General features: G+C 39.6%; 1 protein-coding gene across 2 annotated transcripts in view; it reads left to right on the top strand.

Moving 5' to 3' along the window:
• The window catches only part of LOC136858597 (tether containing UBX domain for GLUT4), a 265,079-nt gene extending 252,054 nt beyond the window's left edge, over positions 1–13,025 (top strand). For both annotated transcript variants that reach the window (XM_067138272.2, XM_067138275.2), the window contains exon 9: positions 12,105–13,025. In XM_067138272.2, coding sequence (XP_066994373.2) covers positions 12,105–12,303 — 199 coding nt within the window. In that variant the 3' untranslated portion in view covers positions 12,304–13,025. The remainder of the gene's footprint in view (positions 1–12,104) is intronic.
• Positions 13,026–15,917: the final 2,892 nt, after the last annotated feature.

The following is a 15,917-nucleotide window of genomic DNA, read 5'->3' as shown; positions in this document are numbered from 1 at the left end:
CATCTCCCATGGTAAGTTATTCCAATCCCTAACTCCCCTTCCTATAAACAAATATTTGCCCCAATTTGTCCTCTTGAATTCCAACTTTATCTTTATATTGTGATCTTTCCTATGACCTCCCATGCCATCTCTCCACTGACAGCTCGGAACGTACCACTTATTGCAGGTTATAAATTTCATTTTTTGTCCGTATTGAAGATCTACTTGTGATACAAATTCTTATAATTTTGTTAATTACCACCTATTAGTCGAGCAGCTCGTCTCCTTTCTCCCAAGTCTTCCCAGCCCAAACTTTGCAACATTTTTGTAATGCTACTCTTTTGTCTGAAATCGCCCAGAACACATCGAGCTGCTTTTCTATGGATTTTTTCCAGTTCCTGAATCAAGTAATCCTGATATGGGTCCCATACACTGGAACCATACTCTAGTTGTGGTCTCACCAGAGACAAATATGCTCTCTCCTTTTCATCCTTACTACAACCCCTAAATGCTCTCATAACCATGTGCAGAGATTTGTACCCTTTATTTACAATCATATTTATGTGATTACCCCAATGAAGATCTTTCCTTATATTAATACCTAGGTATTTACAATGATCCCCAAAGGGAACTTTCACCCCATCAACGCAGTAATTAAAACTGGGAGGACTTTTCCTATTTGTGAAACTCACAACCTGACTTTTATCCCCGTTTATCATCATACCATCGCCTACTGTCCATCCCACAACGTTATCGAGGTCATTTTGCAGTTGCTCTCAATCTTGTAACTTATTTATTTCTCTGTACAGAATATCATCTGCGAAAAGCCTTATGTCTGATTCCACTTCTTTACACATATCATTGATATACATGAGAAAACATAAAGGTCCAATAATACTGCCTTGAGGAATTCCCCTCTTAATTTTTACAGGGACAGATAAAGCTTCACCTACTCTAATTCTCCGAGTTCTATTTTCTAGAAATGGAGCCACCCATTCAGTCACTCTTTTGTCAAGTCCAATTGCACTCGTTTTTGCCATTAGTCTCCCATGATCTACGCTATCAAATGCCTTAGATAAGTCAATCGCAATACAGTCCAATTAACCTCCTGAATCCAGGATATCTGCTATATCTTGCTGGAATCCTACAAGTTGAGCTTCAGTGGAATAACCTTTCCTAAACCCAAACTGCCTTCTATCAAACCAGTTATTAATTTTGCAAACATGTCTTATATAATCAGAAAGAATGCTTTCCCAAAGCTTACATACAATGCATGTCAAACTGACTGGCCTGTAATTTTCAGCTTTATGCTTATCACCTTTTCCTTTATATACAGGGGCTAGTATAGCAACTCTCTATTCATTTGGTAAAGTTCCTTCATGCAAACAATAATCTGGCTTTAGTTTCTTATGTGCTGAAAAAAATAAAATAAGCAGTACTGATGTTCTACTAGCAGAGGTGCCAACTGTAACGGATTGTCCGTAATTATTACGGAAAAGCTGACATTATCACGAAAAAAAATTTCTACGAAAGAAAAGAGAAAAGAAAATATGTCCAATCCTTTCGAGCCTTTCTCCTTAAATCATTCCCGTTTTAATTCTTGTGAGTTGGCAACGATACTTATTCGATCGTGACTTCCTTTTGCTAACCATAAGTATTGTAAAATTCATTCTAGTGAAGGAGCTCAGGAGCTCTTCTCCTTCAATAATGTTGTATTTGCTGTGTTAAGTGTACCTGACAGTTGACAGAAAGATTGAGAAAGAAGTGAGGCCTACATTAAGCACATCTGCATTGGAATCGCTTTTGGTTCAGAAAACGAAATGTCATCAGAGTGGGAAGGATGCTTCAAGAAAAAGCAGCTGCTGCGTGAGAAACAAGTTACAAGGAATGTTTTATCACAGAACCAACAGGTTGCGTGCAAATGTTGTTGTGTAATATGATATACTTTAGGATAGATCCGTAGAGGGAAGGGCAAAAGGGGTGTCATTATCGAAAAGGAAGGAGCATGCTTTGGACTTGACTCGAAATTTTTCTCGGGGGGGAGGAGGGCGATTACTGATAATCCACTTCAAAGTTTGGCACCTCTGTACTAGTGAACAACTCCAAAGCCATAGATGAAACAACAGATGCAGCTTACAAACCTTTTATGATTACGACTTACAATGGTGCAAAATTTGGGGTTGACATGGTAGACAAAATGTGTGGCTAGTACAATGTTGCTAGGAACTCTAGATGATGGCCACCAACACTGTTCTTTCATATCATGAATGTTGCAGGGGTGAATGCCCTTATTGTGTATAAAGCTAACAACATTCAAATGCTAAACCATGGAAAATTCCTACAAACCCTAGTGCTGGACCTCATCAAACCTGAAGTACAGAGGCTCATCAGTATGCAGATGATATCGAAAGAAATCAGACATCTTGGAAAGGTAATGCTGAAAATCGAAAAAATCCTGCTGAAGCACCGCCAGTTCATGGAAATATTGGACGATGTTATGTGTGGCAGAGTAAGCAATAAAAGCACCAGAAAATGCTGCTTCCAGTGCACCAAACATGTCTGCCCTGAACATCAGGACTGTGTTTGCAATGCGTGTGCCGACTAAAACCAGCCAGGATCTAAGGTTAATTTGAGGTTGCTAATAAGGAGAAACACATATATATTCAGTCATATTACACTGACTGACAGAGCAAATGCAACACCAAGAAGGAGTGGTCAGAACTTTATGCCAATTGCAGGGTAGACTGACGTCACTGAGGTATGCTCATGACGTGAAATGCGCCGCTGTGCTGCGCACGTAGCAAACGATAAATGGGACACGGCGTTGGCGAATGGCCCACTTCGTACCGTGATTTCTCAGCCGACAGTCATTGTAGAACGTGTTGTCATGTGCCACAGGACACGTGTATAGCTAAGAATGCCAGGCCGCCGTCAACGGAGGCATTTCCAGCAGACAGAAGACTTTACGAGGGGTATGGTGATCGGGCTGAGAAGGGCAGGTTGGTCGCTTCGTCAAATCGCAGCCGATACCCATAGGGATGTGTCCACGGTGCAGCGCCTGTGGCGAAGATGGTTGGCGCAGGGACATGTGGCACGTGCGAGGGGTCCAGGCGCAGCCCGAGTGACGTCAGCACGCGAGGATCGGCGCATCCGCCGCCAAGCGGTGGCAGCCCCGCACGCCACGTCAGCCGCCATTCTTCAGCATGTGTAAGACACCCTGGCTGTTCCAATATCGACCAGAACAATTTCCCGTCGATTGGTTGAAGGAGGCCTGCACTCCCGGCGTCCGCTCAGAAGACTACCATTGACTCCACAGCATAGACGTGCACGCCTGGCATGGTGCCGGGCTAGAGCGACTTGGATGAGGGAATGGCGGAACGTCGTGTTCTCCGATGAGTCACGCTTCTGTTCTGTCAGTGATAGTCACTGCAGAGGAGTGTGGCGTCGGCGTGGAGAAAGGTCAAATCCGGCAGTAACTGTGGAGCGCCCTACCGCTAGACAACGCGGCATCATGGTTTGGGGCGCTATTGCGTATGATTCCACGTCACCTCTAGTGCGTATTCAAGGCACGTCAAATGCCCACCGCTACGTGCAGCATGTGCTGCGGCCGGTGGCACTCCCGTACCTTCAGGGGCTGCCCAATGCTCTGTTTCAGCAGGATAATGCCCGCCCACACACTGCTCGCTTCTCCCAACAGGCTCTACGAGGTGTACAGATGCTTCCGTGGCCAGCGTACTCTCCGGATCTCTCACCAATCGAACACGTGTGGGATCTCATTGGACGCCGTTTGCAAACTCTGCCCCAGCCTCGTACGGATGACCAACTGTGGCAAATGGTTGACAGAGAATGGAGAACCATCCCTCAGGACACCATCCACACTCTTATTGACTCTGTACCTTGACGTGTTTCTGCGTGCATCGCCGCTCGCGGTGGTCCTACATCCTACTGAGTCGATGCCGTGCGCATTGTGTAACCTGCATATCGGTTTGAAATAAACATCAATTATTCGTCCGTGCCGTCTCTGTTTTTTCCCCAACTTTCATCCCTTTCGAACCACTCCTTCTTGGTGTTGCATTTGCTCTGTCAGTCAGTGTATGTTTGTTACTCTTATCCTAAACATTTATTGTATGAAAAAAAAATTGAATATGTATAATACTTTTTTTTTTTTTTTTTTTTTTCAAATTTTCAACTGCATAGCAAACATGTTCAGTAAAGACTGTTTTGACGATCACCATCTCACAGTTTTAATTTTAATCATGCTTTTTAAGAAAAAAATATTTAACTAACATTTCATTTTGTGTGTCTGATGTTTTAAAATTCATTATATATAAGGCACTCGGGGCTAGGTAATGGTAAGCCACACATTGAGCAATATTGAGATTTGTACACATTTGTACAGTGTGAGCTGTTGTTCCACTGAAAAAAATGCTTTTTGGAACCAATACGGAAGCCGATTGTCTTGAGAGCGAATCCTCGTGCGATGACAGTGTTGTAGATGATACTTATCAGCCAAGTCCATGTGATATCTCATCATCAGAGGTAAGCATCAACAAAATGTTATTATGTGGCATGCCATATTATAGCATGTGACAACGAGGCTTATGACGATGCAGTGCATGTAGTACTGTTAGATAATGCTAATATTTAATGGAACTATGAACTATGGGACTGTTTCTAAGATATTTATATGGAGCCAAGTAACCATAAACGACTGTTAAACTAAGATGGGCATCACTAGTTAATGAGTAATTCACGGTCAATTTTTGGCACTTTACTGCCACAGGTATGTGTTTTTCGTCCGGGTATGAAATTCATCTTACTCTGTGATAAGTAATGGTCTGATATTACATTTACCGCTTTTCTAACTTTAACGTTATGAATTTCCCTGTAATTGTTCTTGGATATCGCTACATGGTCCAGTTGAAATTCGCCTAGCAAGGGGTTTGGTGATACCCATGTTTTCTTTTTGTTGGGGCGTTTTTTGAAATGGGTTGACATGAGTTTTAAGTTGTTCATATTGCATAAATTGATCAGTCTTTCTCCATTTTTATTCGTCCTGTTGTGTGCCGGATATTGTCTAACTATTTCAATGTACTTCTTTTCCCGCCCCACTTGTGCATTGAAGTCCCTCAGGAGAAATTTGATGTTATTTTTTGGGATCTTGAGTATTTCATCCCCCATTTTGTCCCAAAACTCAACTATGTCGAGGTTATTTTTATTATCCTCATTTATTGGTGCATGAGCATTTATCAGCATGTATTTCTTATTCACTGATTTGACCGTCATGAGCGATAGTCTTGAGTTTATACTCTTGAAGTCGACTATAGTGTTCAGAAACTTTTTGTTTACTACAAAGGCTGTTCCCAGTTGCGGGACTTTTTCATGATCTTTTTTTTTTTTTTCTGGCCTTTCCTTTGAAGATTCTGAACCCATCCGATTCAAAAGGTTCTTCATCCATGTACCATGTTTCCTGGAGGGCCAGTATCGAGATGTCGAGTCTGTGTAGCTCTGCTCTTAACTGTTTCACTTTTCCCACCTGAATAAGGGAGTTGATGTTAAATGTTCCAAAATAGTATTTTCTCTTATTCTTGAATTTAGCAATGTTCTTGTGGTGTTCCGATTCACTCACAAGCTTCAAAATGTCAGGCACCCTGGAATCCGAAAGCCTGATTTTGTCTTCAGGGTAATTTAATTCGTAAGAAGCTTGTTCCATGATATTAATCTTCATTTTAGGGGTTGGATGTAGACCAACATTGTACAACTAAGGTTGTTAGCCTTAGATGGCCTCATGATGTTTTCTGGTGAAAGGCAGGCATTTCCTCCTACCTTAAATAGGTATGGTTTATTTATTTATTTATTTATTTATTTATTTATTTATTTATTTATTTATTTATTTATTTATTTATTTATTTATTTATTTATGTTTGTATGTATTTATTTATTTATTTATTTTCGTTAGGGCCATCTATGGACCACGGTGCTTGTGTTTTAGCTGTTTCTTAATGTCATCGTCGTTGTTTGCCACAATTGGTGTTCTTAGCGGTTGGTTTGGCAGCTGTTTTCTTGTTGGTACCTCGAGCTTTCCTGATGGCCCAGTAGTCCTTCATTTTCCGGCTAAATTCAATCTTACGTTCCTCAGACCATTTATTTGTTTATTTATTTTATTTTTTTATTTATTTATGTATTTATTTATTTAATTATTTAATTAATTATTTATTTATTTATTTAATTATTTAGAGAGACTCTAGAGTGTTGCAGGCTAAGGATAGGTCTTGGAAGATCTGTGCATTCTTACCTTTTAAAGAGGTATGCTCATGTGCTAGTCTCACTGTAGTCTACTTTCTAACCAGGTGCATCAATCTGTCTGGCCCAAGATTGAAACTCAGCCTGTTGGCAACTCTCGAATTTATATTAGTTAAGGGTTATGAATTTCATGTTGTTGGTCCGTATTGAACTGAGAATAACATGTGTGGGTGGAGCTACTCTTTCCTCGACGCCCTGTGCTTGTGGGATGTTACTATAGACCACCAAACAGCCCATTCAGTGACCTTGAACAGTGCCTGGACTCAGTCATTGCAGATCTCGCTCATGGTGAAGTAATTTTAATGGGCGACTTTAACTTGTCTATAAAGTGGTCTTCTCCAACTACCAGACTGTCAGCTAACAACTGTGACACATACTTTATAGACAGTTTTATTAATGGCCTCGGACTGAAACAGTTTAATATGTACCCAACCCGTGGACCCAACACCCTGGACTTCATACTCTCCTCATTAGAACTTAAAACAATAACCCCAGGCAGAAACCTTTTCCTGTGCGACCACCAGTCCCTCGATGCTACATTCCTCCTTCCCTACCCCTCCTCAAAGCCTCACAGCAGGACATCCTACCGCCCTACCTACATCTGGCGCCGTGCCGACTGGCCTGCAATGTGTCGTGCCCTGGAATGCCTTCCCTGGAGTCTGCTCGAAATAGCTGATATCGAATCGGCTCTTGACCTGCTGTACGACTGGCTGCAAGCTGCAATTAAAGACTTCGTACCTGCACAACGGGATACTACTAGCAAACATCAACACTGGATATCACAAGAGACCAGACTGATACTATTTAATAAGAAGAGAGTTTGGCGCCTGTGGAAAGACTTCCCTAACCCACACACTCACAATACCTTCGTTAAAATCCGCCGCCACGCGAGGTTTATGGTCAGAAGAGACTACAAAACACACGTAGACACTGTCACTGAAAACGTACGCAGCAATCCCAAGCGCTACTGGAGTCTCATCAACACACGGAGAAGGACAGAGCGGATTCCTGTCAGTGTGAACCACAACGATGCAACAGCAGATGGCGCCGATCGCAATGAACTGTTCAACAGGTATTTCTTCTCCAACTTCTCCCCTCCCTTACAAAACCAACCGCTCCCTCCCGTTGGTACAGCTTCAAACAGAACCCTATCAAGCATAACTACCACACCAAGTGAAGTTCATAACCTTCTTCAAACTCTTCATACCAACAAAGCTACCGATGCCGACACTATAGGTCCTCTTTTCCTAAAAAATACTGCCAGCACTCTTTGCGTCCCTCTCTCTAAATTATTTAACAGATGTTTTGCCGCAGGCTATTTTCCTATTACCTGGAAACAGGCAAATATTGTTCCACTTCTCAAATCAGGCAACAAATTTAATGTTCCATCTTACCGACCTATCTCTATTCTCTCCACATTATCCTTTATCTTTGAAAAAATTATACACCAGGGTCTCCTCGCATTCACTTTGCCGTATATCTCAACCAAGCAACATGGTTTTCTACCAGGTGACTCTTGTCTAACAAACCTGGCCACTCTGCATAGCTTTGCATCACACGCCATTGCAGCTAAATCACAGCTGGATATCTGCTACGTAGACATTTCGAAAGCTTTCGATTCTGTTGACCATACTCTGTTGCTTCATAAACTCTCCGAACGATTTAATATACATGGCAGTCTTCTGACCCTTCTTGCTGGCTTCCTACATAACCGTTGGCAGAGAGTGGTAATATCAGGCACTTCATCCTCATGGTTACCAGTCTCCTCCGGTGTCCCACAAGGCAGTACTCTTGGCCCCTTGCTGTTTTCTTTGTTTATGGACGATCTGCCATCCGAACTCAACGAAACAGCGAATACCCTACTCTTTGCTGACGACTGCAAGATATTTAGGAAGATCAGGAATCCAGCAGATGCAGCTCTGCTACAGTCCTCACTTAATGCCCTCTAGAACTGGTGCCGTACTTGGAAACTTATCCCCAATCCACAAAAATGCAGCCACATGACCATAACACTGCGTAAATCTCCTCTACCGACATCATATTACCTACTCGACAAGCCCATCATCGTGGTTACGCAACAGCGTGACCTAGGTGTAATATTCGATACAAAATTACAATTTAAGACCCATATAGAAACATATACAACCAAGGCTATGAAATTACTAGGCATTCTCTATCGCTTCACAGAAATTTCTGACCCCATTGCTCTTCGTCACTTCTTCCTCACGATCGTTCAACCTCTCTTAAACTACTGCTCTCCGATTTGGACAACAGCCGCCCCCTCCAATACTAAGCAGTTAGACAGAGCAGTGTCCTTCTTTGCTGCAATTGTAAGGAACAGAAACCCCAAGCTCAGAAATCTGTCTACGCAGCAGGTATTAATGGCAATTAATGTGTCACCGCTGCACATCAGGCGACAGGTGTAGCTGACCTGAGTTTCCTCCACGAGATCTTAAATGGACATTACCGCTCGGAACATCTTGTTTCTCTCTTCTCTCTCCGCGTTCCTTCCCGCTCCACCAGAACCAAAGACCTTCTCCACATTCCCTACACTCAGCACTCAATACTTCAACAGTCTTTCCTAATCCGCCTCCCAACACTCTTTAACAATATTAATAGGAGACAAGAGCTTGATATAGCATCAAATAAGTGTATTCGAGAGGTGTGTAAATAGTATCTTAAAGATAAGTTGATGTGAAGGGATTATACCGCCATCTTGACCCATGACGACTTGGCTATGAACATGGACATTCTCATGGTTTTCGATTTGGACAGTTATTAGTAGGATGTGTACCTGATCTTGTTATATTTTGTTATGTTTGTTATATTTTATTATGAAAGTTTATGTTTGTTAAATAGTCTGTTGACAGTGCAAGTGAAATTTGCTCAGTGTAGCTGTATCTTGTGCTTCATGAATAAATAAATAAATAAATAAATAAATAAATAAATAAAGGTTTCCACCTATTCAATACTAATAAGTATTTACAATATTATAAATTACATGGAACTAGTTTCGACCCACCTAGGGGTCATCATCAGCCATATTAAAGCATACATAAGTTTTTGTCGAATCCTAAAACATGTTATTTTTAACTGTAATAATTTATAAAGTGAAGTGTGGTAATGAGATGAGAAATGTTAGTATGGTACAGGTGAGTAGTAATTAATAATAATACGAGAAATATATATACAAAGAAGTTTGGAACAAAGTGCAAGTGCTATAAAAATATAAACTCATGGATATCAGTAGTCCTCGTACTAAAGAATACAATGTAAAATAACACGTATAAACATTATATTCAAGTATGTACAAAGTCTGGAGAGTAAGAAGTGATACTCTTTTAATGCCGAGTCGGCTTGACACTCATCAGCTTGAGCAGAGAAATTAGGCATTTGGTGTATTAAAGCTGTGTTGACCAGCTGCGTTGTTGATTGTTGGACGTGAAGTTATTTTTGAATTTCTGGTTAAGAAGAAGGTGGATACTGCGCGTGGATGTATTAATTCTCAGTTCTTAGCGGAAACCAAATTGGACCTGTTAAAATGGAGAAAGCCGGTGAAAACAAAAAACGGAGATAGGAAAAAGGTTAACATAAAGTGAAAGGACGCTTCACAATCTCAATGAAATTTCAGAGAAACCCAACATACTCTTCGATCTATTCATCACTTTCCTCAGAAACAATAATGCAGCCAAACAAAACTCAATCCTAAGTCTAATCAGAGGTACTTTTCCGAGACAATTACCCTTTCTCCCGCATCCTTCAGCCCCGCCTTAAGGCTTTCCCCCCCTCCCACCCCCGCCCCAAACCACCCCCACTCTTCCTAACCCCCTCCTAACCCGCACGCGCCTGCCCTCCTCTCTGCCCACATTTCACTTCCCGCCACCAGTCGCACACCATCAGCTATACTACACACATCGCAGCGCGAGGTAAGCGTCCTTTCACTTTATGTTAACCTTTTTCCTATCTCCGTTTTTTGTTTTTACCGGCTTTCTCCATTTTAACAGGTCCAATTTGGTTTCCGCTAAGAACTGAGAATTAATACAACCACGCGCAGTATCCACCTCCTTCTTAACCAGAAATTCGAAAATAACTTCACGTCCAACAATCAACAATGCAGCCGGTCAACACAGCTTTAATACACCAAATGCCTAATTTCTCTGCTGAAGCTGATGAGTGTCAAGCCAACTCGGCATTAAAAGAGTATCACTTTTTACTCTCCAGACTTTGTACATACTTGAATATATGTTTATATGTGTATTTTACATTGTATTCTTTAGTACGAGGACTACTGATATCCATGAGTTTATATTTTTACACCACTTGCACTTTGTTCCAAACTTCTTTGTATATATATTTCTCGTATTATTATTAATTACTACTTACCTGTACCATACTAACATTTCTCATCTCATTACCACACTTCACTTTATAAATTATTACAGTTAAAAATAACATGTTTTAGGATTCGACAAAAACTTATGTATGCTTTAATATGGTTGATGATGACCCCTAGGTGGGTCGAAACTAGTTCCATGTAATTTATAATATTGTAAATACATATTAGTATTGAATAGGTGGAAACCTTTACTGTGTTACTATTCATAGTTTATATTAGTTGTTATTGAGAACACTGCTGATCTCGTTATTCACTTTATATGTGAGAGTAGACTAATCACATTTAAATTTCAAGTGTTCTATTACTCAGGAAAGTTATGTTTCCTTTGTTGTGTTTGTACACATTTCAGCTTTTAAAAAACCATATATGTATTTTTTTTTCCTTTCATTTTTAAAATTAGTTGTTGAATATATAATTTGTTTATTTTTGTTTACGTTTAGTTTGAGAGGATAGTTGCCCACCGGGAGAGTTGGCCGTACAATTAAGGGCGTGCAGCTGTGAGCTTGCATCCAGGAGATAGTGGGTTCGAGCCCCACTGTCGGCGGCCCTGAAGATGGTTTTCCATGGTTTCCCATTTTCGCACCAGGCATATGCTGGGGCTGTACCTTAAGGCCATGGCCGCTTCCTTCCCACTCCTAGGCCTTTCCTATCCTGTCATCGCCATAAGACATATCTGTGTCGGTGCGACGTAAAACAAATTGAAAAAAAAATCTGTAGATAGTTGCCAAATTGTGCTGCCTCTTAAAACAACCATTGCAGCCACCACCGCGAACTTGGTACACTGCTTGGGTATCGGCAACTTTTGCCTGATGATGATGGTTATTGTTACTGTGAGGGATTCAACCTTCTAATTATCTGCAGTTCATGGTGAAAATGATTATGTAGCCTATCTGACACAAAACAAGATTGGTTGAAAATTTATCCAAGTTACCCAAAGGAAAGAGCGCATTATGGTGAAGATTTCGTGGCTAGTTAATATATGAAGGGTTAACTACACATTGCCAATAAATTAATGAATTTCTGTTTATTTTTTAGACCAATGTATATTGAAGATTAAGACGAGAAATATGAGTATTATGATGGGTCATAGCACACGATGAGGTATTCAAAGTTTTACACTGATTCCTTCATTCTGGATTTTGCTCAATTTTTGTGTCAGGTAATATACAATAAAAAATAACTGAGACATTGAAAAGTTTAAATAAAGAAGAAAAAACCTACCTGAGTTCTTTTCTCTTGTATTGTACCTTTTTCTTCGTGAAATATTTCCTAGAGCAAGCTGTAAGGTAGTTTTATGTTGAAGGATAACAGATAACTTATTCCAAATGATATTTAAGGGTTTTGGCTTCAGATTGCTGATTAGTGTCAGAGTACATCCAAACTGTATTATTCTTCAAATATATTTGAATTTTTTTGTTTGTAACAGAGGCGTTATGTCATCATCATGGAGGAGCAGTACCTGGACACAGCCAAGTTCTTCAGATGTAGTAAGAGACTCTTCACTATCTGAAAACAGAGAAGAAATTCTCCCAGGCCCCAGTCAGGCTGCACCCCTACATTCTAGACATAGACCTGAAGGAGAACCAAGTAATAAAGTACCAAAATGGTTTAAGTTAAATAAGTAATTATCTGTTTATATATTTTACTGTATAATAAAACTTTGCTCGTAACTATAATGTCAAAGAAATTTGTGCATATTCTTTCACCTACCTTGGCCAGTTTTATGTCTGGTGAACAAACAAGCAAAGAGGTTTTGAGTCTTTTGAAGAAAATGAGATGATAATGTTCTGTGTATATAGATTAACCTGCATGATTTTTTTTTCTTTAATACAGTATTGAGGTAGACCATTCTGTTTCATTGTGAAAATGTTTTCCCAGATAGGAAATCTGTAACTGTTGAAAAATAAGCTTTTTTCTGTCATATTTTCCTCTACATACACTAGCAACAAAAAGTTTACTCACCTTAAGAAAACTCCAGTTTATTGTTATTTATTATGCACCAAATTAGTGATATTTCAAGTGACGTATACTGTATTTTTAATCAAAATACAAAGGTATGCATTATACATAACTTGACTCCCTATAAAACAATTTATGCTGCAAATATTGAGGGGAAAAAAAGTCTTTCAGAGCTACACTGTTCAAACTCTATGCTCATCTGTGCGTCCCTAGTTTGCTCTGAATACTGCTTGACAAATACATGGCATTCTTCTAGTTTTTCCAACATCATAAGTCGTTATAGTTAACCATGTTTGCAGAAGACATTGAGAGATCTTCATAACTGTTGAGAGATTGACTTCATCCCACAACAACTCGATGAGTAATAAACCGAGTGACTGAGGGGGGGGGGGGGGGGGGGGGGCAGGTTATTACTTGTTTCTTACTTCTTGCACAGCTTTGATGTGTGTTTCAGGTCTTGCATTGCTCATCAGAATGTGATGGTACTGCTCCTTTCTCAAGATACCTTTTCACTCTCACCAAGTCTCCCACCTTATCATAACCGAAACAACCCCAAACCATAATGCTACCATTTTCTACAATTTGATCCAAACTTCTCTAACTTGAACTCTTGAGTCCATAGCATACATTTCCATGGTCAGTGGTCCAATCCTTGTTCTATCTGGCCCACTGAAGTCTCTGAGATTTATGTCTTGTGTGTTAAAAGAGACTTTTTGGCAGATATGTGTCCACACAACCCAACATCATGTAAACGATATTTCACAGTTGTCATTTATTGTATGGCTTTTAGTCTGAGATCAGCTGGTGCAGGTCTTTCCCTTTGATGCCCATGGGTGATTTACACATCTGGATGTGGGATGATGAGTTAGGTAGAGGATGAAACCCAGTGTTGGCATACAGCCCACTCCTGTCAAATAACACCAAGGAATCTGCTCAAGGCTTAACATCTCCATCTGACAGACAAATCACCGTCTACAGCGTCATATGCGCTCACCCCATATGAACACCGAGGAGAGGTTTGGAATTAAATCTAGGATTTTGGCACATAATCTAGTGATTAGAAATTGTGTACCACCATCTCTCCTACCCTGCTGGCCAACATTCGTATGGTGAAAATTTTGTCCACTAACTGAACTCAAACCGGCCAACCATGGTAACAGAAGGTATAGACTTGATGCCTTAATGATCATGGTCACCACGCAGGCTTTAGTCGACACTAACACTGGTTATTTTCTAGTTCTGTTGATTTCTGTGCAGATGTCCACAGCTGTAAGCCTTCTGTTATATTTGCTTAAGATCGCAATGTAATTATCTTCAGCAGCAGGTGTTTTTCTAGGATATCCACTACTTACTCAATCTTTGGAGTGCCTGTCTCTTGTCTTCGCTTCAAAACAGGGTAAATGCCAAATTTAAAAATCCCTAATTTTGCCGTAATCTGCCTGGACAACCAACTGTCTTGTAGGCACATGCCATAGGACACTTTTCATTTGTACTAGCTTTTCTTTCTTTCTTTCTTTTCATTTCTGCAGTGAGTCTCCATCTTGCAAAAATTGGAGCAGTGCTGAAGAGAAGTCAGTGTTGGAAAACAGTCTAAACCAACAGAAACATTAAAAAAGAGAGATACATTAGTTTGTATTATAGCTAACAATAAATGATTTCAACAAGTACAAAAGTGTCTTTAAAGCTTTGTTAATGCTTTGGTTGATGTTTCGTGCATACAAGCTGAAGGTTATATTACAAGTATCACTCTCCACATACCTAAATAATAATTAAATATCATATTTTAGAGTGTAACAGGTCAGAATGGACAAATACGTGCAGCAAGAAATAGATCAGAAATACAATAAATCTCAATTAAGTACTAGTTTCTTGAATATATAAAGAATTTCAGAGGTGAGTTTTAATTTTTTAATGCAAGTGTATCTCTTCCCTAAAGAGGCACCAAAATATTCCTGATAGGGTATACAGTGGAAGACATACCGAGTTGATTAGAATCAAGTGTATAGGATCACCATAGTTTGAAGACAGTTCAGGGACACTAGAAAGAATTTATCAGTTTATTTCTTATAACTGTTACGTATTGTATATCTCATATGTGCAAATTATTTTTCCATGTCTCCTTAATTTCAGGCACACATATTTGATTTATCTTCATAAAACTTCTATATTATTGTTTGTATTCTTGGGTAACAAAGAAATAATTTATGAATTAAAATATTTTTTTCAAAAACCTTTAGTACACATAAGTTCAGAATCAGTGCTGTTTCACTGGTAATTTTCCTTGCAATAATATTCATATGAAACTTCCCTGCATATTTTTTTGACAGTCACAGACAGAATTAACAGTATCTTTATTTTTTTTTTAAAGGTTTGTGACATATTGTGCAACATAGTTAAGATATCTTGAGAGCTTTCTCCAAAACTAATCTTTTCATCCCGGTTGAAAGAAAAAAAAAAACCTACCAAACGATGTCTGTGCATAGGCAACACTGCACCGAGGAGTCGATCACATCAAACAAGAAGGGGACAGAGTGAGCGTAAGCAGTACTGGTGGGGGGATAGTAGGAGAGGTTTACCATGGTAGGTACCAAACATCAAAAAAGAACACCACGTTACAAAAAAAGAATTCAATGAAAATAATTAGCAATGTCTTGCTAATAATTATGGTGAGAAAAGAAAAAAAGTGAGTCTACTCAAACACATAACAAAAGGAACATGCTTACTGTTTTGTAACAACGTTGAAGTTTGGAACAGCTGCTATTTCTATATATAGGGCTAGTATAGTAATAATGCTTTGTTCAGCGATTTACTAATTCGTGAAGGTTTAACGATATACATGCATATTATTTTTTTATAATGCAAGGAAAATTATAATAAATCTCAAGATAACATTAAAAAAGCCATCACATTGCAGTTGGTTTCTATTACCAATAAAAAATAAGATGTAGAAAGAGCGTTTCAAGCAACTGTGTTGCCAATTCGAATGCCTTGTACGAGGGCAGATTGGAAAGTAACATACACAATTTTTTTTGCCCAAAAAGTTTAATATAAACCAAAACCAAAGAAATCACAAATGAACTTACATCTTCGACTTACTTTTCTACATAGTCACCAAGTTTCTCAACAAATTTCTCCCAATGTAGTATCAGTTTCAATATGCCCTGTTTGTAGAAGTCTGTCTGGTTGGAGTATAGCCATCTGCCAACTGCTGATTTCACTTCTGCATGTGTCGCAAAGTGTTGGCCAGCAAGGAATTTCTGCATGGGACAAAACAGATGAA

Source organism: Anabrus simplex, chromosome 1 (genome assembly GCF_040414725.1).
Source record: "Anabrus simplex isolate iqAnaSimp1 chromosome 1, ASM4041472v1, whole genome shotgun sequence".
Taxonomy (NCBI): Eukaryota; Metazoa; Arthropoda; class Insecta; order Orthoptera; family Tettigoniidae; genus Anabrus; species Anabrus simplex.
The sequence above is the reverse complement of the archived record's forward strand: the minus strand, read 5'-3'. Positions and strand labels throughout refer to the sequence as shown.